At 39.8% G+C, this 23,457-nt stretch overlaps 2 protein-coding genes across 4 annotated transcripts in view; both read left to right on the forward strand.

The window, feature by feature from the left end:
• Positions 1 to 1,254: 1,254 nt before the first annotated feature.
• OPN3 (opsin 3) overlaps positions 1,255 to 23,457 on the forward strand; it is a 46,691-nt gene continuing 24,488 nt past the window's right edge. Inside the window, exons 1-2 of one of the 3 annotated variants that reach the window (XM_063594459.1) lie at positions 1,255 to 1,790; positions 5,890 to 12,830. In XM_063594459.1, coding sequence (XP_063450529.1) covers positions 1,418 to 1,790; positions 5,890 to 5,960 — 444 coding nt within the window. In that variant the 5' untranslated portion in view covers positions 1,255 to 1,417 and the 3' untranslated portion in view covers positions 5,961 to 12,830. Of the gene's footprint in view, positions 1,791 to 5,613; positions 12,831 to 23,457 lie in introns of those variants that run through there. The other 2 variants (XM_055097555.2, XM_014343454.4) reach the window with 2 other exon arrangements.
• On the forward strand, positions 5,921 to 12,830 carry CHML (CHM like Rab escort protein). Its single transcript, XM_055097419.2, has one exon. It carries the CDS (start codon positions 5,921 to 5,923, stop codon positions 7,889 to 7,891), a length of 1,971 nt encoding a protein of 656 aa, XP_054953394.1. The 3' UTR covers positions 7,892 to 12,830.

Below are 23,457 nucleotides of genomic sequence, written 5' to 3' on the forward strand. Positions count from 1 at the left end.
GTGGGTGGGTAGGAAGTCTCACAGATGGCGAGTCCAGAGCAGAAGCCTTGAAGGAAAATCAAGGTGTCAAAGGCAGAGCACACTGCCCCTTAGCTATTTCTCAGTGCACCAGGGTGGAGAGCTGCTGCCAGCCTATTAGATCCTCTCTCCAGGGAATTCAGAATGTGGATTGATCCAAGCTAGTCATTCCCTACTGATCTTTCAAACAGAGGTGAGGGGGGTAAACGCCCGTATGGAGAGCAGTTTCTTTAGCTTGCACAAACCCTGTGTTCGTCACCAGTGTCCAGGACAGGCTGCAGGTGTGGCTGGGGACTGTGATCTTCTTGTAGGGCCTCCTTAGGGATTGTGCAACCACAAAGGCAGAAGCAGCTCTTGCAGAGTGTGATGACGTTCACAACCTATATTTGACTTGTACTATATTCTCATCACTACAGGGGAAGAGGCCCAATGGGAAATGTGTGCTGTTCTAAATATAGCACCTGCCTCCTATACCTGCTAGATTTAGGTTGAATCTTTCACTGCCTGTGAAGGACTTTAGCAGGCCTCAGTGACCGGAAAGATCTACCCACGCTTTCAAGCACAGGAAGGACGGTATTGGAAGGCCTTGGGGTCCAGCCCAGGGCTTAAAGTCAGTTCCATTGGAATGCCATTTTCAGAGAGTTTTCATCCCAGACTCTCCGAGGGTGGCAGGCTCTTGTATCAGCCCTGGGACATGTGTCCTCTAGCAGTCAGGTAGTTAGGCAGGCACCTGTCTATCAATTTGTTGTTTTTCTTCTCAGTTTTCCGGTAAGACTACCCCGAGCTCTTCAATGTTTTCTTTGCTTTGGTTTACATTGAGTGTATGACGCGGGATGGGCTTCGTAGGCTGGTTGTGGGTTATTACAGCTTCCCAGGAAGGGGAGAAGCCCAATTCTTGCCAGCACGTGGTGGGCGCAGGCGCTCATAAATACTTAGGAATAAATGAATGCATAAGTGAGTGCATGAATGGGTGAGTGGACACGAAGCTTTCAAGGTGGGTGCAGGGAGGTGGGGGTGTGAAGAGCCATCGAGGCCACCCTGCGGCCCTGGCCCCCAGGCTATCCCGCGACGCGCGTCCACGCCGACCAGCGGAAGGTGCCCAGCCAGTGGGGGCGGGGCGAGCTAGCCGCGAGGACGCGCCCGCGGGGGGGCGGGGCTGAGAGGACGCGCCGGGAGCAGCGGAGCGACGAGGACAGGCCGCGGGGAGGGGCGGGGCCACGGGGGTGCGCCGGGCGGAAGGGGCGGGAAGAGGGCGGGCCCGGCGCGCGGTAGCGCGGGCCCCTCAGTGCACAATGGCCAGAGCAGGCGGCGGAGCCCCAGCCCCACCCAGTGCGGAGCGCGCCGCGAGCCCCGCCGCAAGCTGAGCGCCTCCGCCCGCCAGGCGCGCCGGCGCCGGGCCATGTACTCGGGGAACCGCAGCGGCGGCCAGGGCTACTGGGACGGCGGCGGGGCCGCGGGCGCTGAGGGGCCGGCGCCGGCGGGGACACTGAGCCCCGCGCCCCTCTTCAGCCCCGGCACCTACGAGCGCCTGGCGCTGCTGCTGGGCTCCATTGGGCTGCTGGGCGTCGGCAACAACCTGCTGGTGCTCGTCCTCTACTACAAGTTCCAGCGGCTCCGCACTCCCACTCACCTCCTCCTGGTCAACATCAGCCTCAGCGACCTGCTGGTGTCCCTCTTCGGGGTCACCTTTACCTTCGTGTCCTGCCTGAGGAACGGCTGGGTGTGGGACACCGTGGGCTGCGTGTGGGACGGGTTTAGCGGCAGCCTCTTCGGTGAGTTGGACTGGGAGGAGAAGGCAGCCTCCCCTCTGCAAACTTCCACTCCCCACCCCGCTGCCCGCTCCGTGCGTCCGCCCCCCAGCCCGCCCCGCACCGCTTCCCGCTCGGCCCCGCGCCCCCCGCCCTACACCGCCCCGCTCCCCGCTCGCCTCCTCAACGCTGCCCGACCCCAGCCGCATGGCGGGTGCCTTCCTCTTCCTCCGTCCCCTCCCGCCCCACGCTGTCCAGGACTCCATTCCTGTGGTCTCTCATCTGCCCCCCACGTTGACCCCAAACCCCAGCCCGTCTCCTTTCTTCTCATTTGTTTTTACCTCCTGAGATCACTCAACAAGGCACGAAACCACGGCTTTTTACACTTTGAGGAAAGAGACGAGGGCCTGCAGAGTCAAGAGATTCAAGAAAAAAAGTGATTAACTCGTGAAAGTTGGAGGGAGTGATGAGATTAGATTCATGTACTACTATTTGTTTCCTAAAATGAGAGTAGAAAACTAAAATAGCAATGTGTAAAAAAAAAATTCTCATTAGTACTTGTAAACCTTTGAATGCTTTCTAGGGAATGAGACAGTTTCATTCAGGTCCTCAGAATGCAAATTGGCATGTGCCCTGTAAGCTGTTTTTACTATTTTCCTTCTTATAGATGGGTTCCAGCACACCAGAATCTTGGGTGAGATTACAAATGGCTCAGCCAATACCATCTCAGGTGAACAAATACTGTAATTAGCTCTGCAGTCGGTAGATTTCATTAAAGTACAACTTGATTGTTGAAGATTTATTTCGACAGTACTCTTATTATGGAAGATTTAAGTTTCACTGAGACATGATGTTTTGAAGGATGATCAACAACTCAGCAAATCATTGAAGGAAGCGTAGGAAAGAAATTGTTTTTTGTGTGCCTCAGGAATTTCATTTGTAGGGAGATTTGAAATAGAAATGTGTATTTCTCAAGGCTTAAAGTTCCTTTTTTAAATCCTGAAATCCATTGATACTTTATTGCTTTAATCTTGGTAGGTTTGGGAGAACAAAATCTTTGTAGAATTATCAAAAATATTTTCTTATTCAGTAACCTCTATGCTATGACAAACCCAAATATTATATTTGTAATGATTCATTTTTTGGCGTTTTGAAGGAAATAAGAAAATAGATTTTATTTGATTGCTTCAGAGGTTATAATATTTTCCTCCCCGCCCCTCATAAGCTTTAATCTGATAATTTCATTTGAACAAACATTTGAAATTTAGGGAGGGGACTGCAAGTGTATGTAGGCTGTGGTGTAGATGGCTATGGGATTACACTCCTTATATTAATTATAAAATACCTATCAGGCAGTTTCTTCGGCAATGCTAAGAAGGTTATTCAAGCCCAAGCCTAAAGTATCATCAGTAGTGTTCTCCAGGGTAGTCAACAGGTGTTTGTTCACAGACATCAAAGTTCTTTATTCCTTGAAGTGCCTTTTCTGTGCTGGAAAATTCTGTTTTCGTGCCCGGGAGTTTGAACACAAGGGTGTACTGAGTTCTTTATAAGTGTTAGCTGTCATCCACCCTCTTCCTCACCTCTTTCCTCTGCTGATCCCACCCTCCTGTGTCTCCTAGTCACTTCTCCCTTCCTGTTTTTCTTCTTCACCATCCCTCCTAGGGTCCCAGCCCAGTGATTTTCTAAGTTCACTTAGATTTTTGCCTGAGGGCTGCCCTATTTTTCAGGGCATTTAGTGCTTTCAACCATGACTTTCTCCCTGTTTTTAATGTAGAGGTGGAAACCCTGAGATAAGAGATTCCGAGACTTAAGCCCTGTGGGGCAAGTTAGTAGTGAAGTTACTATAGAGTTTAAAAAGTTTTTAGCAAAGATGATTTCTTTGCCTGGAGTAAATTCCAGAGTTTGTGCTTCTAGATCCAGGTTAAGGATGAAGAAAAGGAGGGCACTTCCTGAGTTATCCCTGAGCAAGAACTACCTAACAGTGGAGTATTGAAGGGGAGGAAGTTAAAAATGAGGGAAGTAGCTTCTTGATGCAGAGGCTTTTGGAGAGGCCTGCCCTATCTGTTGGAAAGACCATTGGCCTGATGGCACAAGAGTGGATCCTGTTCCTGATCCTGCGACTCATGCATTGTGCGGGCTTTCTCAAGTCACTTAATCTCTCCAGCTATCAGTTCTCTCATCTCTATTATTGGGTAATTCAGCTTAATGCTCTCTAAGGCCATCCTACTTGCTTTGCATTTTGATGACCCCTTTGATATCTGTAGGTTAGAACGTGCCTGATCTTAGCGCTTATTGATTGTGTCTTCTGCTCCTACTCCTACCCTGAGCCCTGTCTTTCTAAGCCAAGAAGCAGCATGTACTATGGTTACACCTCTTCAGATACCATCATAGATTCAGTCTCCGTCTTCACACCCTGCTGGAAGAAGCAGAATAAGTAATTCAGACATACTTATATTTATACTTGAGTGGGCCAGGCAACTGCTGCATTCTGTACTTAGTTCCTGGCTTCTTAGGGAATGCCAAAAATGAGTGGAATCCTTGATATTTTTGAGACAGAGGCTTTGACTAGACAGGACTGTTAGGATTGCCATTTTAGTTAAACTAAAGGTGTGTGCCCTATGCAATTTAATCTAAGTTCCAATTGAATGGCTTGTTTTTCCAATATCCAGGATTATTAGTCATCTTGGGCTAGACAGGTACAGCTTGTACTGATTTATATTTCAGTAGGTTTAACAGTAGTGAAAACCAGAGCTCAAAACTGTGCAATGATGAATATTAGAAAGTTTAGCAGTATTGTGTATATAATGCTTTAGCCTAAAGACTTTCAGGTGAGTATGCTCTTCAGCACCTTGGCCTTTCTACCTCTGGCCACACAGGGCATCACACAGATGTCTTCCGCACATGGAATGTAACCGGCATTATGCTCAAAGTTAACAGGAGAACCTTATTTATTTTTTTTTTTTTAAACTTCCCCTTCAAAAATAAGAACAAACAGTATTAGTCTTGGCAGAGGATGTTTAGATAGACCTTTTGCTTGGGATGCAGAGATTCAGGGTTGCAGAGACAGTGGCGAAATGCAAACATCACTGTATTCAAATGTTAGAAGTAGGTATTATTTATGTTAAGATATTTTAATATGAAATCAGAAGTTTTCCTTTTTTACTTACACTTACACACTTTTTTCCTTTATTACTTATATGCATGTGTACATTCATATACATATTTTTAATACATTTTCCTCCTCAGGGCTATTATGAGCCTAAATATTTTTAAATGGCCAGTTGTTTTACTGAATTAATCCTTTTGTAACAATCTGACTAGTAATTGAGTAGAAATAGTCTCATGTTGCTACCATGAGATCCTAAGGGTGGTTGTGGCATGGAAAGGTCTCATATTCAGCTGTTCTGGAATCACACATAGACTGTAATGGCCACAGAAATACTTTTAATCATGGCAGTATGCACATAGTGTATAATCTGTTTCTATAAACAGTGGAGCCATGCGTTCCTTTTAGTCTAAGCTCACAGCTGTGTATAGATTTATTCACATGATAGTTTTCTTAAAAGCTAAAGTTAGAGAATTGTATTATGTTATTTCTTCTTTATTTTTGTGGAACATTATGTTCATTCTCTATTACTATGTTGCCTGATTCTTGGGAGGGCTGTTATATCTCTATTGTCCATTTTCAAGAAATTAGAAAATATGTGAGAAAGCATTTAAGACATGCTTTAGTAGAGGTTTATGTCCAAATAAGAAGTCACACTCCAATGGATTGTCATTGTTGCATGAAATTATTTTTCTCTTATATTGTTTACAATGTATTCTTTCTTGAATTTTCTTCTTTCAGAGAAGAGTTCCAGTCACAAATGCATATATGATGCATTTTGACATTTACTGCTAAGATGAAATGCAGAAATGAAACCACACATCCATTTTAGTATTCTCAGATGTGATTAGATGTACTTGCTCATGTTTTTATGCTACTGACTTATAAGAAAAAAAATATTTTAAAAGGGTAACCGTTAAACAGCTAGGACCTGCAACTTCAGTGCTTCTGGGATAACTGGAACATCAGAAGGACAGATTTTATTACAGCATAATCACACCTCATTTCTTTCATCAGCAGTTGTCACCAGACGCTGTTACTTCCTAAAATGGCGGACAATCTTCCCACAGAGTTTGATGTGGTTATAATAGGGACAGGTTTGCCCGAATCCATCCTTGCAGCTGCATGTTCAAGAAGTGGTCAGAGTGTTCTGCATATTGATTCAAGAAGCTACTATGGAGGAAACTGGGCTAGTTTCAGCTTTTCAGGATTGCTATCCTGGTTGAAGGAGTATCAGCAAAACAATGACATTGGGGAAGAAAGTACTGTTGTATGGCAGGACCTGATCCATGAAACAGAAGAAGCCATCACTCTTCGCAAGAAGGATGAAACTATTCAACACACAGAAGCTTTTTGCTACGCCAGTCAGGATATGGAGGACAACGTTGAAGAGATTGGTGCTCTGCAGAAAAATCCTTCTTTGGGGGTGTCTAATACCTTCACTGAAGTTCTGGATTCTGCATTGCCCGAAGAAAGCCAGTCATCATATTTTAATAGCGATGAAATGCCTGCAAAACACACTCAGAAAAGTGATACAGAGATTTCACTAGAAGTAACTGATGTAGAGGAATCAGTGGAGAAGGAAAAGTATTGTGGAGATAAAACTTGTATGCACACAGTTTCAGATAAAGATGGAGATAAAGATGAAAGCAAATCTACAGTAGAAGATAAGGCCGATGAACCAATTAGAAATAGGATTACTTACTCTCAAATAGTTAAAGAAGGCAGGAGGTTTAATATTGATTTGGTGTCAAAACTGTTGTATTCTCAAGGATTGCTAATTGATCTTTTAATCAAATCAGATGTTAGTCGTTATGTAGAATTTAAAAATGTCACTAGGATTCTTGCATTTCGGGAAGGAAAGGTAGAGCAAGTTCCTTGTTCCAGAGCAGATGTCTTTAATAGCAAGGAACTCACCATGGTTGAAAAGAGGATGCTAATGAAATTTCTCACATTTTGTTTAGAGTATGAACAACATCCTGATGAATACCAAGCTTTCAGGCAGTGTTCATTTTCAGAATACTTAAAAACTAAAAAACTAACTCCCAACCTTCAACATTTTGTACTGCACTCAATTGCAATGACATCAGAATCATCTTGCACTACAATAGATGGTCTTAACGCAACTAAAAACTTCCTTCAGTGTCTCGGACGGTTTGGCAACACTCCCTTTTTATTTCCCTTGTATGGCCAAGGAGAAATTCCCCAGGGTTTCTGTAGGATGTGTGCAGTTTTTGGTGGAATCTATTGTCTTCGTCATAAAGTACAGTGCTTTGTAGTCGACAAAGAATCTGGACGATGTAAAGCAATTATAGATCACTTTGGTCAAAGAATAAATGCTAAATATTTTATTGTGGAAGACAGTTACCTTTCTGAGGAAACATGCTCAAATGTGCAGTATAAGCAGATCTCTAGGGCAGTACTCATTACAGATCAGTCTATACTAAAGACAGATTTAGATCAGCAGACTTCCATTCTGATAGTTCCTCCAGCAGAGCCAGGAGCTTGTGCTGTACGGGTCACAGAATTATGTTCTTCAACCATGACATGCATGAAGGACACCTATCTGGTACATTTGACATGTTCATCTTCTAAAACAGCAAGAGAAGACCTAGAATCAGTGGTGAAGAAATTATTCACTCCGTATACTGAAACAGAAATAAACGAGGAAGAACTTACAAAGCCAAGACTCTTGTGGGCTCTTTATTTTAATATGAGAGATTCCTCGGGAATCAGCAGAAGCTCGTATAATGGCTTGCCTTCCAATGTTTATGTCTGCTCTGGGCCTGACTGTGGCCTGGGAAATGAGCATGCTGTCAAGCAAGCTGAAACACTTTTCCAGGAGATCTTTCCAACTGAAGAATTCTGCCCTCCACCTCCAAATCCAGAAGACGTTATCTTTGATGGTGATGATAAGCAGCCAGAGGCTCCTGGAACCAATAATGTAGTAATGGCCAAACTAGAATCCTCTGAGGAAAGCAAAAACCTGGAAAGCCCAGAGAAGCACCTTCAAAATTAGAAAAGAGCAATCTCGAAATGCTGTTTTGGACCTCCTTCATGGCATCAGAATTTTCTCATTTAAAGGACAGTTTCCCATATGAGTAATTAGAAGTGGTTATATATGATGAATGCTATGCAGATGTTGTCTTTAACTCTCAGACATTCAGCATTGAATATCTTTGTTAACCTATCAATGAGTGATTTATTGATTATTGAACATTTTGTTTAGAATGGGCTATATGACCCAGAATCTTAAAACAGAGTTAGCTTTATTTTAGTATTGGATATATATGTAAGGGTTCCATATTAGCAACTCAGCTTAAAGGTAATGTATTTGCTAATGATCTTCAGATTTTATCTTTGTCTACAGAACAATTAGTAATACCCAAGTAATATTTTAATTACTTTTGCAGCTGTTACAGTTGCTGCGGCCTGTTCGAATAGTGAAACATACACAAATGGTAAATTATGTGGATCTTTTGCATATAATATAAATGTATAGACATGGTGGTAGGAATAGCAACTAATACAGATGCCAATATGATAATAAAATACATTTGTCTATAATCGTTTAAAGATTAGCTTTGCATGATCCTTTATGCACTGTGAAGGTCTGAAGTTTATAATACCCACTTGACCCTTGTAACCGATGAGGCAATGACGCCACCACAGTGTTCTAATTTACAAAAAGAATTGGAGTTCAATTAGTGGTTGAAAAGCTCATTTTGGGGAGGTTGATTGCAAAGGAAATTTGAAAGATAAGATTTATTCTTATTTAATACTTCAGAAAATTTCTGCAGAGCCCTGCTCTGGCACTTAAAATAGCTTCCAACAAGTAACTTAGACCAAAAGGAAAAATGAAGTGCCCCAGGAGAAGATACTTCAGAAGGGCTGTTCTGAAATTCCTAAGGAGGAATTCTTAGGAATTCCTAAGGAGAAACAGAGTGAGGCCTTTTTAACCTGGGATTACAGATACTTATAAAACCCTCTATAAATAGATTACCCGAGGTTTTTCAGTGAGAATGAAACATACCACCTTGTTGGCTCTACCACTTTAATATCACTATAACATAACTGATAGGAATGAATCAAAGGAGGATTTACCATGCCCTTTCGGTTGTGTCCCACTTAACAAATTGTGAAGTAACAACTTTCTGTAATCTCTCTTGCCTCTTAGCTGTTATCCAGAGTATAGAAACTTTTTTTCTCCCAGAGCCACCCAACTCATAAAACTGGTAGTACTCTAATGGTGAAAACCTGTGGAGCTGTCAGAAGACATGAACTTGCTTTTCCTCTAGTCCAGTTTCCATTCTTCAGTCAGAGAATGATGATCCCTGTGACAGTTTTTGCTCTGAAATAGTATTTATCATGTGCTTGGTACCTAGTATTTATTATGCTTTCTCATGACAGTTTCTCAACAATCCTGTGAGGCAAATTCGCATATACCCTCTGTATTAGTCTGCTCTCATGCTGTTGATAAAGACACACCTGAGATGGTAATTTATAAAGAAAAAGGTTTAATGGACTCACAGTTCCATGTGGCTGGGGAGGCCTCACAATCATGGTGGAAGGTGAAAGGCACGTCTTACATGGCGGTGGACAAGAGAGAATGAGAACTAAGTGAAAAGGGAAACCCTTTTAAAACCATCAGATATCGTGAGACTTATTTACTACCATGAGAACAGTATGGGGGAAACAACTCCATGATTCAGTTATCTCCCACCAGGTTCCTCCCACAACACGTGGGAATTATAGGAGCTACAATTCAAGATGAGATTTGAGTGGGAACACAGCCAAACCATATCGCCTTCAAAGAAGAAATAAGAGAATTATTAGTAATTTGCTCAGAATCTGGTATGTGGAAGAGCCAACATGGGGACCCAGCCTTTTGTGATTCTAAAACCTTTGATCTTTCTACTAACATTCACTGTTAGAGAGTGTAGGCGCTGCAGGAGAAAGAGAAAGTGCCCACGAAAATTAGTCTAGCATTGCCAGGGGTAAAAAGCACACACTGGTCCTGCAGCTTATTGAATCAGAGAAATCTGAAGATAAGATGAACTAAACAAACATATTTTAGAGCATGGATCTCGAAGCAGAATTTGGCTAAATTTTAACAAAATGTTCTTCAGTAACACATCTCGTGATCTGAAGATTGTGTTACAAAAAATATTATCAGGCCAAAATTTGTTCGGAATACACTAATTTTTGCTCCTCTATATGTGAGGAAATGAGACTAGACAGATTTAAGTAATTGACAACTTACTTAAAGTAGCAAAGTCATGGATTGTATTGACTTTTAAAAATATAGTAAAGTCATATTTAAACTTTATCCTAAAGTTTAAATCTAACAGAACAACTGAAATACTTGAAATAGACCTATAAAATAGTAATTAAAATGAGAAATACATAAGATGATAAACAAAATGAAGGTGAAGGTATTCCAGATCTACCGAAAAGATTTTCAGTATCACAGATTATTCATAAGAAATTGAGAAAAGGAACAATCAGAAGTTGCAAAAGATGGTATAGCCCAATATAATGGAAATAGGAAAAATTAGTCGAAAATAAAGGTTGATTTAGAAATGAAGAAAATGAATATATTTCTTAATACAAAATAAGTGGGAAATGAGAAGTTATACCAATAAAAAGCATTTAAAAATTTAGGGGATATTGTAACCCAGTATAATTTTCTGACAGGTTGGACTTTGACCCTAATGGACTTACTGGTGAACTTTTTCAAATGTTTAAATAATGTCTATCCATGTATCATGAAGGACAGTATGCTTCAAATTGTCTTTTGAGGCAGACATGTTCTCAGTACTAAAAGACATTTTTAGAAGGATTTTATTCTCAACAGATGCAAAATGCAAAATAAAATATTGGCAAACAATACAGCAACAAATAATTTACTATCACTCAGGATTATAAGGCTGGTGTCAAGCACAACAGCCATTAAATCAGCATCAAAAGAACAAATAGTAAAAATCCAAAGTATTAATTACAGATAACTTTTCAAAAATTCATCATTCACCCTTGATTTAATTATTTCTCTGGCAATGATTTAATAGACTTCTCGGAGTCTGTTAAGTACTTAAACCAAGAACTACCGTTATTCCTACTGGGAAAACATAAACATTTCTCAAGTGGAAAGTAAACAGTGTTGGCACTATTTTTATATATGGTTAAAGAGACCTGTCATTGCAATAAAAGCCAGCATTCACAAAATGAGGAAGATAAGGAAAGTAGCATAAATATTTTCTATTAACATGGCTTTACAACTGCTAAAACTTATAGTATAAAAATGTACTAACAAAGACTAATTCAAGAAGTTGCAGGATACACAATTTTTAAAAATCTCATTTCTACATCTTAACAGTGACAAACTGCAATTTAAAAAGTGTGTTTGGTTATTAATATATATGAGACTTTTAAAGAAAGTTATATAACTACATAGAGATAAATTAAGAAAGATGCCTAAATAGAAGCAAATTTAAAGAGCTATATTTTTAAACATGAACAAACTCCCATGGGAGCCATGCCGGTGTAGTGGAAAAGTAGTACATGGGGAGATGGGGAGTTTTTTGAAAACCAGAATTACAGTTCTCATTTCACTACTTACCAGTTGTATACTCTTGGGAAAGTCACTCCTAGTATCTATTTCACCATCTACAGAAGAGAAATACTTCACAGAATTATTGTGGGGATTAAGTTAGATAATGTGTTTTAAAATATAAAGCTACATCCAAAGGAATGCCAATATGTGACATTAGTATGAAATTTACTACAGTTCCATTTAACATTCCAACTGGTTGCTGTGTGGAATATGGCATAATTGTAGTAAATTATTTAGGAAAGCAAGCAAAGATGTAAGTTTTTTTAATTTAGGGGGAAAAAATGGGAGCCTTGCTCTCCAAATCCTTAAAACATGCTATTAAGCAACCTTTCTGAATATTCTGTGGTGCCAAGTAGAAAGTTTAACTGAAATTAATAAGCCAATGGAAAGAAAGAAATATTAATAACTGCTGGTGGAAAGACTAGCTAGATGTCAGTGTGGAAAGATTAGATCCACTTTACATGTGATATTCCAAATGAATTAAAATGTTAAGTATAAAAAGAAAAATACTACAAGTCTCACACCAATAGTGGTATAAAGGAACTTCATGGCAATTGGCAAGGTAGATCAACTAAGAGAAAAAGTTTTAAATGTGTAGTAAATAGGAAAAAGACAAAACAAGATGGAATTTAAAAGAAGCTATTTGCATTACACATGGATGCACTCAGTTTTTGTAAAACTATATGCATATCCATAAGGGTTTGTACTCTTAGGCAAATTTATAAAGCGATCGTGTATAAATGATATAAAAAATCAATTTGGTATTCAAATTTCCTAATATTAAAAATGCAACTTTGACTTAGTTCATGCTATTGTATTAGCAAAACTGTTTTAATTGCATGTGTCCTTATAGCAGCAGCATTGTGTATTAGTAGCCTTTTAAGAGAACTGTGTAGAAGACTATAAAAAGGGCTTTATAACTGATCTTTTGACATACTCACTTTGAGTGGCATATGCCCAGGAAAATATTTAAAAGAAAGAAAAGCTATTTGTACAAAGTTTTCTAGCAGTTCCACTCAGATAACTTTAAGGGGGAAAAAAGCCCAACGATTGGGAAATGGTTAAGTAAATTTTGGTGTATTGCTAGTGCTATCACAGAATGTTATATAGCCTTTCAATAATATTGATATATGTCAAATTGTATGCAAAAAAGTGAGATTCAAAAATGTTAATAAGAACATAAATTGTGTTTACTGATACATGTGAAAATTTAGGTCTACATTGAAAAGAATCAGAAGATAACATGTAATTCAGTTTAACATTAGGGGTTCTTTATTTTTCTTCTGTTAAATATTGATGTATGCAATAAAAAATAAAAGATTAATTGGTAAAGTGGTTTACTGAACTGGTGAGAAAATTACTGATTTCTTAGAAGTTTCTAAAATTCTATTTTAAATTAAAATATACATTTCTAGGTGTTAAAGTCAAAAAAGATCATCTTCAAATATGTGTGGCAGAAAGTTTTACAAATCTTGGTGGGAAGGAATTCTTGGTCAAGATGAACTTCATAATTTATTTTTTCTTAGTTGATCACCATTAAGGAATAGTAATAGAAATATTAGTAATACATTCTAGGACATCAGCATGAAGACGTCATATACTAATTAAAGTATGCCCCTAAATGCAAACATGTCACTTGGGAATCTTAAAAACCGTGGAGATGAAAGTTGGATTCATAGATGTGACCGAACCTGGTTTGCAGAGAGACCTGTGCGAAGGCCAGATCTTGGGGGACTGAGGATGCGACAGACCCTTTCTTCCAGTCAGCGTGAGAGATCCAAATCAAGGTGATTTAATTTAATAAGCATCCATTGAACACCTACTGTGGGTTATGAATTGGCATTATTCTGGGAAATTAGAGATATAAAAATAAGTGCTCTGTACCTGACAAACATTCTGTTGGAATGTTTTCCTTAAGGTAAGGTACCTTTTACCTTAATGAGCATTTAAGACATTTTTTACCCGTCTCACTCCCCACTGTAACTAGCACTTCCTGTTTCCTGGCAAAAGAAAAAACAAAACAGAAGTCTCTGCCTTGTGCACGGCATCCCTTTTAAAAGGTGCCAAAACTCACTACACAGTTGAAAACAGGTGGCTTAAAGGTTAAAAGCCGAATCATTTTAACACTCTCCGAAGTCTATTTCGGATGACATTCAGTGAGTTAAGTTTTTCATATTAATCAAACTTTTTCTTTTGCCTGGGGAAGGAGCCAAGAGGAGCTCTAGGGGATTGGGTCTAGAAGCCCAGGACATCAAGGGCTTAGGGAGAGGAAGTATAAAGAAATTAGATCATAAAGTTTCAATACCAAGAAATTCTGATTAAGATTAATTTTATTTGCCTTCATCTTGATGGATCAAGTGAAAGTCATGCTCCTGTTGCATAAAGGTGGCTGCTTCCTCTGAAAATTTTCAGATTTTTATTTTAGTATTTTTACCTTCATTATAAAGAGGCATTTGTAGTGTAGTTCATTTCCTTTTAACCAGCAACCAAATGTATTCACATTTCAACAGCAGGGGGCACAGTACTTCCAGCTTTCTGTAAGGCACGAACAGCACAAAAGCTGAGTGATTCACCTGAAAGAATTTGGCTATAACAAAAATATATGACAACAGTTCTGCTCCAGCACTTGTAGGAATGCTTTTCTCTTGACAACTACATGTTCTTATGTGATCCTCAGGACAACTGTGTAAGGTAAGAAAGGGCAGGTATTTATACCAGTTTCTTTGTAAATAAAACCTGGAGGAGTTAAGTGACTTGCCTGGACTCTCCTACTTTGTATTGAGACCCATTAGTGAGAAATGAAATGCTACTGTTTCGCTTTGCTTGCATCTCAAGAGTGATTTATTACATGTAAGAATGTGTAACACATAAAGCACTATTTTAAAAGTGGTGGCTTCTGGAACTTTAGATTGGCTTTTCAACAAATAGCAAAATAATCCTATAAATTACAGTTTTTATAATCATAATAAAATGGGCCAACTCCGATTGAAAGAGAAGGGAGTTAAGTTCACTCCTGAAATCAGAAAAACGATCTCTTTATTCTGATATGTCAAGAGCTTAAAATCTTTATATATAATACCTTCATTGGTCCCTGCTGATGTCCTATGATTCTTGGCATTTGCTTGTTGCTAAATATATATTTAATTCTAATACACTCTGGACAACTATTTAATATTAAGGCATACACATCAGAGGAATGACTGGATTCAGAGGTGCAGGGTTGACAAAGTGTAGCAGGAAGATGAATACCTGATTATAATTCAGTCAGAATGAGATACATATTTAGGCATTTTATAGGTTAATCCTTGAGGATACTAGTACAGCGTGTTTTATGCCATTTCTTTTTATTACACATCATATAATTAAAGCCCTTGAGTTCTCTATTGCTGCTCATTTGAGACTCTTACTTGTTCCGTATTCATCTCTGACATAAAAGTAAATATTACCCAGTATGGGGAAACTTTATTTTTTATCATTACTATAAGTTAATTTTACTATATTTGTAAGTTAAGTTTACAGTTAAAGCTTGTGTAACCATTGCAGTATTTTACCAGCTATAAAGGAAAAATTTGGGGGAATGTATGGCTGAGGAGGTGCTTGGAGTCTTGTTTTCAGGCAATTAATAATACAGTTAATTTCCTAAAATGATTTAAGTGAAGTATTATGGAGAAATGAGCTGTACATTGTTCTGTTCTCATTTTATAAATACATAACATTATTTGTAATGACCCCTGCTGTTGAAACATAAGTACCAACCAGATACTAAAAGTAAAAAGCAAAAGATGAGAATTGCACTGGAAATAGTTTGTCAGGAGATTGTAATCTCCTTTCAAACAAAGACTATGTGTATGGTACCTCTGCATTCCCTGGAATTGCTTACATTTCACAGGTACCCCCCCCCCCCCCGCCAACGATTTGCTAATTGAAAGACCAGCTAGCAGTTTCCAGTGGCTCTTTTCTTCCATGTCATCCTCTTGCCTTCACACTGTTCTAGGTTCCAACCTGAGGAACAGAGGACCACTAGGACCCATCTCTGGTAAAATATATCGCAATCATAGTCCTGGCTTCTTGTATTATTAGTACAGATCATTAGTTTTAGGGTAAGCCTATATGAGTCAATAAAGCTACTTAAAAATAGTACACATTTAAATATAAGAGGTTCCATCTAAATAATTTTGCTAATTTTCTCCCATTAAGGCAGTGATTTTTAAACCAGAGTGTTTGGCCTTTTATTGGCAAAGTCTGGAGACATTCTGGTTTTCACATCTGGGAATCAGATGCTACTGGCATTCAGTGGGTAGAGGGCAGGGGTGTTGTTCAACATTCTGCAATGCAGGTCAGCTCCCTCATAACAAAGAATTATCCAGCCCCAAATATCGATAAGCGCCAAGTTGAGAAAAACTGCACTAGAGCAAGTGTTGAATATTCATAAGGAGTCTGCTTTCTTCCTCAGGTTTTCTGACCCCTATCAGTGCTTCTTCAACAGGGTCATTGTTGATAGGAACTGCTGTCTTTGCTGCTCCCATATAGATCCCCCAGTTCCCCGCTACCTTCCCTCGCCAATCTTCACAGTGGCTTCCTTCTGGTGGTTTATTATAACACAGATTCCAAAACAAAAGTCAGAGAATGAGAGAATATTTTTCATCCTGCCCCGGTTTGGTATAGGTTAGAAATTTGCAATTTTTGGTATTTTTAAAATAATTTTATCCAGAAATACCGTTCCTCTGCAAAGCAATTATATTAATAGAAACGAGAGGTAATCTTTCTATGCATGGCAACTACCTCAAAATCAATGTAAAAACATTTTGGCATACTGTTTTTGGAAGGGGTGCTATTCACTTGACAGACTATTGGCAAATTAATCAAATTACACATATATAACAATAGTATGGCTTCGGAGAAGCCTATTCAAGACTAAATAAACCATCCATAATTGTACACACATTTGCACTCACTGGTGGTTCACCAAGCAATGAGATAGGCAGCAGCTTGGCATTTTGTAGATGGGTGTTAACTATAGAAAACACTTAATTGCAATGGAATGAGTCAGTATGCTTAATGCAGATAAGAACTTTAACTAGACACTGCCAAGTGAAGCATAGGGTTCATTACAATGTAATATTTATTGAGCATGAACCGTGTCCCAGTTTCTGTGCTAGACTCTGGGATACAGAGATGAAATTGTAACTAACACTTAGCACTAACTGGATGCCAATGGTTGCTATATTTATTTTATGTTATCCTCATAAAAACCTAGTTGGGTAGGTATTTTATTATCCCCATTTGCAGACGGGTAAACAGACAATGTGAAGACAAAGAGCTTGACCAAGATCACACAGCTGGTAAGTGGTAGAAGTGGGCTTCAAACCCAGGCAGTTTGATTCCATAACCCCCAAGCTTGGTGCACATGCTGTACTGAGATGTGATGTGGTGCCTTCAGAGGTGTCCAGTGAAGTCCAGGAACACTGGTAACTGCTTCTGTGCCATGAACTGTTCTGATTTCTTCACACGTTTTATCTCAATTTTTAAAGCAGCTCTGTGAGGTAGGTATTAATATTTCCATATGTAGATGAGAAATAAGGCTCAGTAACTCTCTGAAAGTCAGAATCTGTAAGTACTGGAACGCTCAAGCCATTGGGCCTGACATTGATGCGCAATTAACCACTATATTAATCAGGCTGTGATCATTTCTGCAGTATATAAACAGAGTAGTCCTGCTAGGGAAATCTAGGAGTGCTTCAAAAAAGAAAAGGTGTTTCTGCTTGGCCCTTATGGTTTAGAAGGATTTCCATGGGCTGATATGAGGAACAACACCCCATGTAGGAAGAATAGCAGAAACAGGCATGGGGCCATTGAGGACACAGTCTGCATGGCTGGAGCATGGAGTGCCTGACCTGGCATCGGGAGGCAGGACAGGTGAAAGAGGGTCCACAGTGTCTGGAGCATAGAGTGCCTGGCCTGGCGTGGAGAGGCAGGACAGGTGGAAGAGGGTCCACAGTGCCTGGAGCATAGAGTGCCTGGCCTGGCGTGGAGAGGCAGGACAGGTGGAAGAGGGTCCACAGTGCCTGGAGCATAGAGTGCCTGGCCTGGCGTGGAGAGGCAGGACAGGTGGAAGAGGGTCCAGTGTCTGTAACCTTGAATAGCTTGCTAAGATTTGGGGGCTTTTATTCAGCGGATGAGGTACTGTGGAAGGTTTTTCTTGATAAGACTTATGTTTCAAAGGTTAGCCTGGTGACAGTGGAGAGGAGGCTGGGAAAAAGATGTGGATACTGGAGGCAAGGGACTGGCAAGGAGGAAGAATGTGATAAGGCCTGGATAGGGCAGAGTGAAGGGAATGAAAGAGGCAGAGAACAATTTGAGGACAGAAATACAGGATTTGGAAAATGTCTACATTACAAGTTAGGTAGAGAGGGAAAGAAATCGAGAATGTCTAAAATTTCAGTTTTGGTGTCTGAATGTATGTAATTCATTTAACTGGAAACAGGGTTTGAGGAAAAGCAAATGGATTTAGTTTTGGTCATACAGGGTGATCAGTAGATGGCTCTGGAAGGTCTTGGAGGGCTTTGTATGCCATTCTAAGGAATTCTGACTACTTTATCCTAGTGGAGAAGCACCTAATGGTACTAAATAAGGAAACAGATTGCATTTGCTTATCTTTGTGTCCATATGGAAGATGAATCGAGGAGAGGCAAGAATGGAGAAGGGTGATCAGACAGAAAGCTATTAAAACAGTTTGGCAAGAGCTGGTGAGAGTCTGAATTAGGGCAATAGTAGTCAGGACAACAAAGGACAGATTTGAGAACTGTTGAGATAAATTAGCCTGACTTAGTGATTGAGTGAATGGGAGTACTGCAAAAATGGAAGAGAAATCAGAAGAAAATTAATAGCTGTGGACTTGGTAATGCAGACATGGTGCCCTGCCTGATTTGGCATAGTAACTCCCACCCCTGGATTAGTCCTGAGCCAGAAAGAGTTTTTTGTTTGTTTGTTTTTTTGTTTTTTGTTTGTTTTAAGATTTCTAGGTATAGACTCTTTAAAAAAAAACAAACTTCCTGGGCTTCTGAAAGCTCAGGGATTTGAGTCAGAGCGTGCCAGTACTTTGATTGCCAGGGAGTCTGTCCAAATACAAAGAAACTAAGCCAGTGATGGGAGGAGAGAGCCAAAGCCCTGATGACATTGCTTCAGGCCTCTGGATGACGCGGCCCATATATTTCTACTGGACACTATGCTCGAAGCCAGTGCCACTTTGGACTTGCCAGTTACGTAAGTTTACCGACTTACTTGCTCCTTAAAGGGAAAAAACATGCGGTATAGAAATAGCACATGATGCAGAAGAGAGAAGTGTTATAGAAGCCAAGAGGAATTTCAACAAGAGCGTGGGCCAAAGTGTTACCATTGCAAAGAGGCTGGGTGAAACCAATGTTTTAGCAATTGATTTATCAATTGTTGAAATTCTAGAACAACGGTTTTAAACTAAAGAGTGCTAATGAATTGAATGGGCACCTCTTTAAAATGTGGATCACCAGGCAGCACTCCTGCATTCTGGGCCAGTAGGTACACAGAGGACTATTGTAATCGATTGTTGGGTGGGTGGTGGGTTGTCATGCATTGTGACATAAATAAGAGGGAATCAAACAAGTATCAGATGATATGGTAGTGAGATTTAATTTCTCTTCTGGTGAGTATTTTGGCAAGTTATAAGAAAGCATTAAAATTTTGCACACCTTCTTACCTCACAATTATATTGTCAAGAATTTAACCTAAGGAGATAATCATGAATGCATATAAATATATAGCTACACTGATTATAATGTCCATAGCTAACACTTAGTGTGTACCATATGCCAAGTACTGTGATAAGAGCTTTATGCATATTAATGAACTCTATTTTTGTCTCAACTCCATGAGGTAGTTAGATATATCAGTGCTCCATTTTACATTTAGAAAATTAAAGCACCAGGAGATTAATTTGTTCAAGGTCACACAAAAAGTGGAGGATATGAAACCTAAACCAGTGTCCTTGATCACTATGTCTCACTCTCTCTCCCCACAGCACTGTTAGGAGAGTGAAACATTGAAAGAAATTCAAAAGTCCACAGTTTGAAGCCTGAGAGAGCACATATTCCAGAAATCAACATACCACCAAGCAAATCATTCAGGACCTACACCCTGGAAACACTCTTTACCCTGCCTCTCCCCAGAAGTTGATCAGAACTGATCTCATAGTACCTCACATGCCTGCAAAAATCAGTTGATGCCAGAAGGGAAAACCTTTCCAGTTGGCCATGCCTGGGCTCACATCTCTTTATGACCCATTATACTTATTGATCTGTTCCAATCCTGAGCTTCCACTGGATCCTCCCTTCATGAGCCGTACACTCCCCTATAACTTCAACATCTTTGAACATTTCTCTACCTCCTTCCTTTCACTTAACCCTGGCTGCCCCCAAGAACCCTACTTTCCCACCTGTCCCAGCTGTGTTTTCCTTAACACCAGGTATACCCCAGTACCAGGTAGTAGAATAGGTGACTCATTAAATATCACTGCTGCTTCTGAGGCCTTACTCCCTCATTCTATAAAACCCTTTGCTTCATCAACACTCTCCCAAGGTGAGGTTGCAAAATTGAACTCACATTTGTCACACAGATGTGCAGGGAATATAAAACTTTAGCTGTCACCTCTTGTTCACAGCCTTAACTCTCCTTTCCGGATCATTCCCATCAGTTGACAAGTCGAGTCACCATCCCCAGTTGTCCCTTGACTTATGACTGTCTGTATTCTTTCTTCAAAGAGCCAGTCTTCTGATTGTCTACTACTTGCACCTCCATATCCTCAGTGAATTTTATTTTGTAATTTACTTAAAAGCTTTTAAATACAGAAAAATGCAAAGAATAATACAATAAGGGTCCATGTATCTACTACCCATTGAGCAAAGACTGGTATTTCTATATTTGTTTTTATCTAAAGAATTAAAATATTGCAGATAAAATTCACACTTATGTATTTCCTCCATTCCATTTTACCTCCTTTCCCCAGAGGTCACCAACAGGGATTTAAGGTGAATCCAAGCAGTGCTTCCATCCTTTTGTTCACAGTTTATTTACACATTTTTCCCTTTTGATGGAGGTCCATTTCCTGTTTTTCACTATAATATAATAAACAATGCTTCAGAGTATATCTTTATAACATTTCTTCCTGCCCAATATGCACAGAGTTTCTCTAGGGTCATGCTGTCTAATATGATAACTACTAGTCACATGTGTCTCTTGAGCTCTTGAAATGTAGCTAGTTTATACTGAGATGTAAGTGTAAAATATTAATTATATTTCCAAGACTTCATATGAGAAAAATATAAAATATCTCAATAATTTTATATTGATTACAAATCGAAATAATATTTTGCATATATTAATGTCTTAGTTCAAGCTGCTATAACAAAATACCCTAAAGTGGGTGGCTTGTAAACACAGAAATTTATATTTCACAGTTCCAGAGGTTGGAAGTCTGAGATCAGGGTACCAGCAGGTTGGGTTCTGGTGAGGGCCCTCTTCCAGGTTAGTGTGCTTACTTGTGTTATCCTCACATGGCAGAAAGAGAACCAGAGTTAGCTCTGTGGCCTCTTATAACAGCACTAATTCCATTCACCAGGGCTCTGCCTTCATGGCCTAATCACCTTCCAAAGATGTCACCTCATACCATCACTTTGAGGGTTAGGGTTTCAGCACATGCATTGGGGGGGCCACAAACATCCAGTTCATACCAGTTGGGTAAAATAAAATATGTTATTAAAGTTAATTGCATCTGTTTCTTTTTACCTTTTAAAAATTTAAATAATGTTTGTGGCTCACATTATATTTCTACTGAACAATGCTGCTCTAGGGTTTATAATTAAACCTGAAATTGCTAGGCATGTACATGCTGGGCAAATTTTCAGATTGATTATTTTCAACTTCCCTCAGTCCCACCCCTTTATTTAACACCCCCACCCCCGACCCTGCCCCACCCTGTATTCCCCAGTACTTGGTGAACTTTCCTCTGTCTGGGCTCCTCTGGCACTTAACATCTGTATGTCTCATTTGGCATTTCAAATACGCAATTTTGTATTTTACTTTGTTCTTTCACATTGCGTTTTCCCCTTTACATCAAGGACCATATTTTATGACTTTGCTTCTCCAGAACTAAGCTCAGGGCCCTATACATTAGAGCAACTCAAATATTTAAAGAAGATTTAGACACACCGGCCTGGTGACTGTCTGCTGTTAGGCTGTGATTTGTCCTGGAATACTTTTATCTGATTTACTTAGAATATGCCACAAGTTTCTTTTACAGCCAGGCTTCTGCTTTCCATAATGTGAGAGAATTCCCTAAGAAGTAACATCAGTCTGTTTCATGATGAAACTGCCCATGTCTCCCCAACAAGCTTCTCACTTCGTGATGGGTCTGGAGTCTAGGGAACTGGCGAGGCCAGGGTGAACCTCAAGGGCATTTAGTTAGATTTTCAAGAGCTTTTCATATGACATCACTTTCAGCCATTTTATGATATGCTGTGTCAGGTTCTATAAAATATGGCATTATTATAGTTTATTGGACTATAAGAAGCAGCAGAATTGCAAAAGACAAGGAGATAGGTAAAGAGGAATAAAAGCTAGAAATGAGTAAAGTACAGAAATCAGAACTGCCTGTATAAGCTAGAAAAGATGCCCTTTCCTCAGGGCTGGCTCAGCCTGGTACCTGGACATCGGTACTGACTCTCTCAACTAGGGAGCCTTGTGCATAATATTACCTTTGGTGTCCCGTGCAGTACTGTTTTGTGAAATGTTAACGCAAATGAATGGTTCAGTTCTTATGTTGGGGCAATTTCCAAATTCCTAATATGCAGCCACTGAGCAGCAGATGGGGACAAAGGCAAGCAAGTTTTAGAGCCCAGTATGAAACAACCAGAAGGTTTTCCTGAAAGTTCTCAAGTTCCAAAGGATGAAGGAGTGTTGATGTAGAAAGATCTGTGAAGAATGAAGGATTTCACACATAAAAGGCACCATAGCACTGAATTGTAAGTATGTACTGTTTCCTTGCCTGGAGTGATCCTTAATTATATCTGAAATATATATATATATATAAACTAGCCTGCCCTCTGGAGGCTTGAGGCATATCTCTTTATTCTCTATTTCTTAAAGATGTAGAAGAATTCTTAGATAAGATGAAATAAGCAAAAATAAATAAATACAAAAGTGGGTGTGCAAAAAAAAAAAAGATACAATGAGAAAAGAAGAAAGCCTTAAACCTAGCATATACATGAAAGTCTTCTCATTGAACAGAACTATTCCATAGAACATAAGGTCCTTAAATATATTCCCAATTCTGTGCTGCTGCCTGGACAAAGAGATACAGAATGATGGTGGTGTTGCTTTGCTGAAAACGATGGAGGTCAGCACGGACCAGAAATGGACTGGCTGCGGAATCCATCAGAGACAGGAGAGAGGGCCACCCCTCTGCGCTGCACCTCTTGGTGTGGGATTGAGACTGAAGGCTTCAGAGGCATCTGGAGTGGTTTCTTGTGCTCCTGCACCAGTGATGGGAATTGAGGAAAACCTGGGAATTGAGCAAATAGTGATAGAGATTATATTAAAGGAAATCTGATTTTAATCTTGACCCATCGTTCTGAAAGTCAGGATCATCAGTGGTAACTTTTAAACTTACAGATATTCACGTTCTGTCCTAAGCCTACTGGATCAAGTATTTTCAAGGGCAGAGCCTTGGAATCAGCATTTTAAACCATCTCCTCAGGAGTTTCGTATGTAGCTATTTCAAAAGCTGGCATTTGGAAACAGCATTCTTATTAAAGGAAAGAGACATGCTGCTCTGATCCAGAAGGTGTTAAATTGAACATCAAAGAGATGAGTTAAATTCATGTTAACCCCAATTTGACAGTGTGGAAGAGAAGCTTGAAATAGTAGAATGTGAATGGGTCTGG

Source organism: Pan paniscus, chromosome 1 (assembly GCF_029289425.2).
Source record: "Pan paniscus chromosome 1, NHGRI_mPanPan1-v2.0_pri, whole genome shotgun sequence".
NCBI lineage: Eukaryota > Metazoa > Chordata > Mammalia > Primates > Hominidae > Pan > Pan paniscus.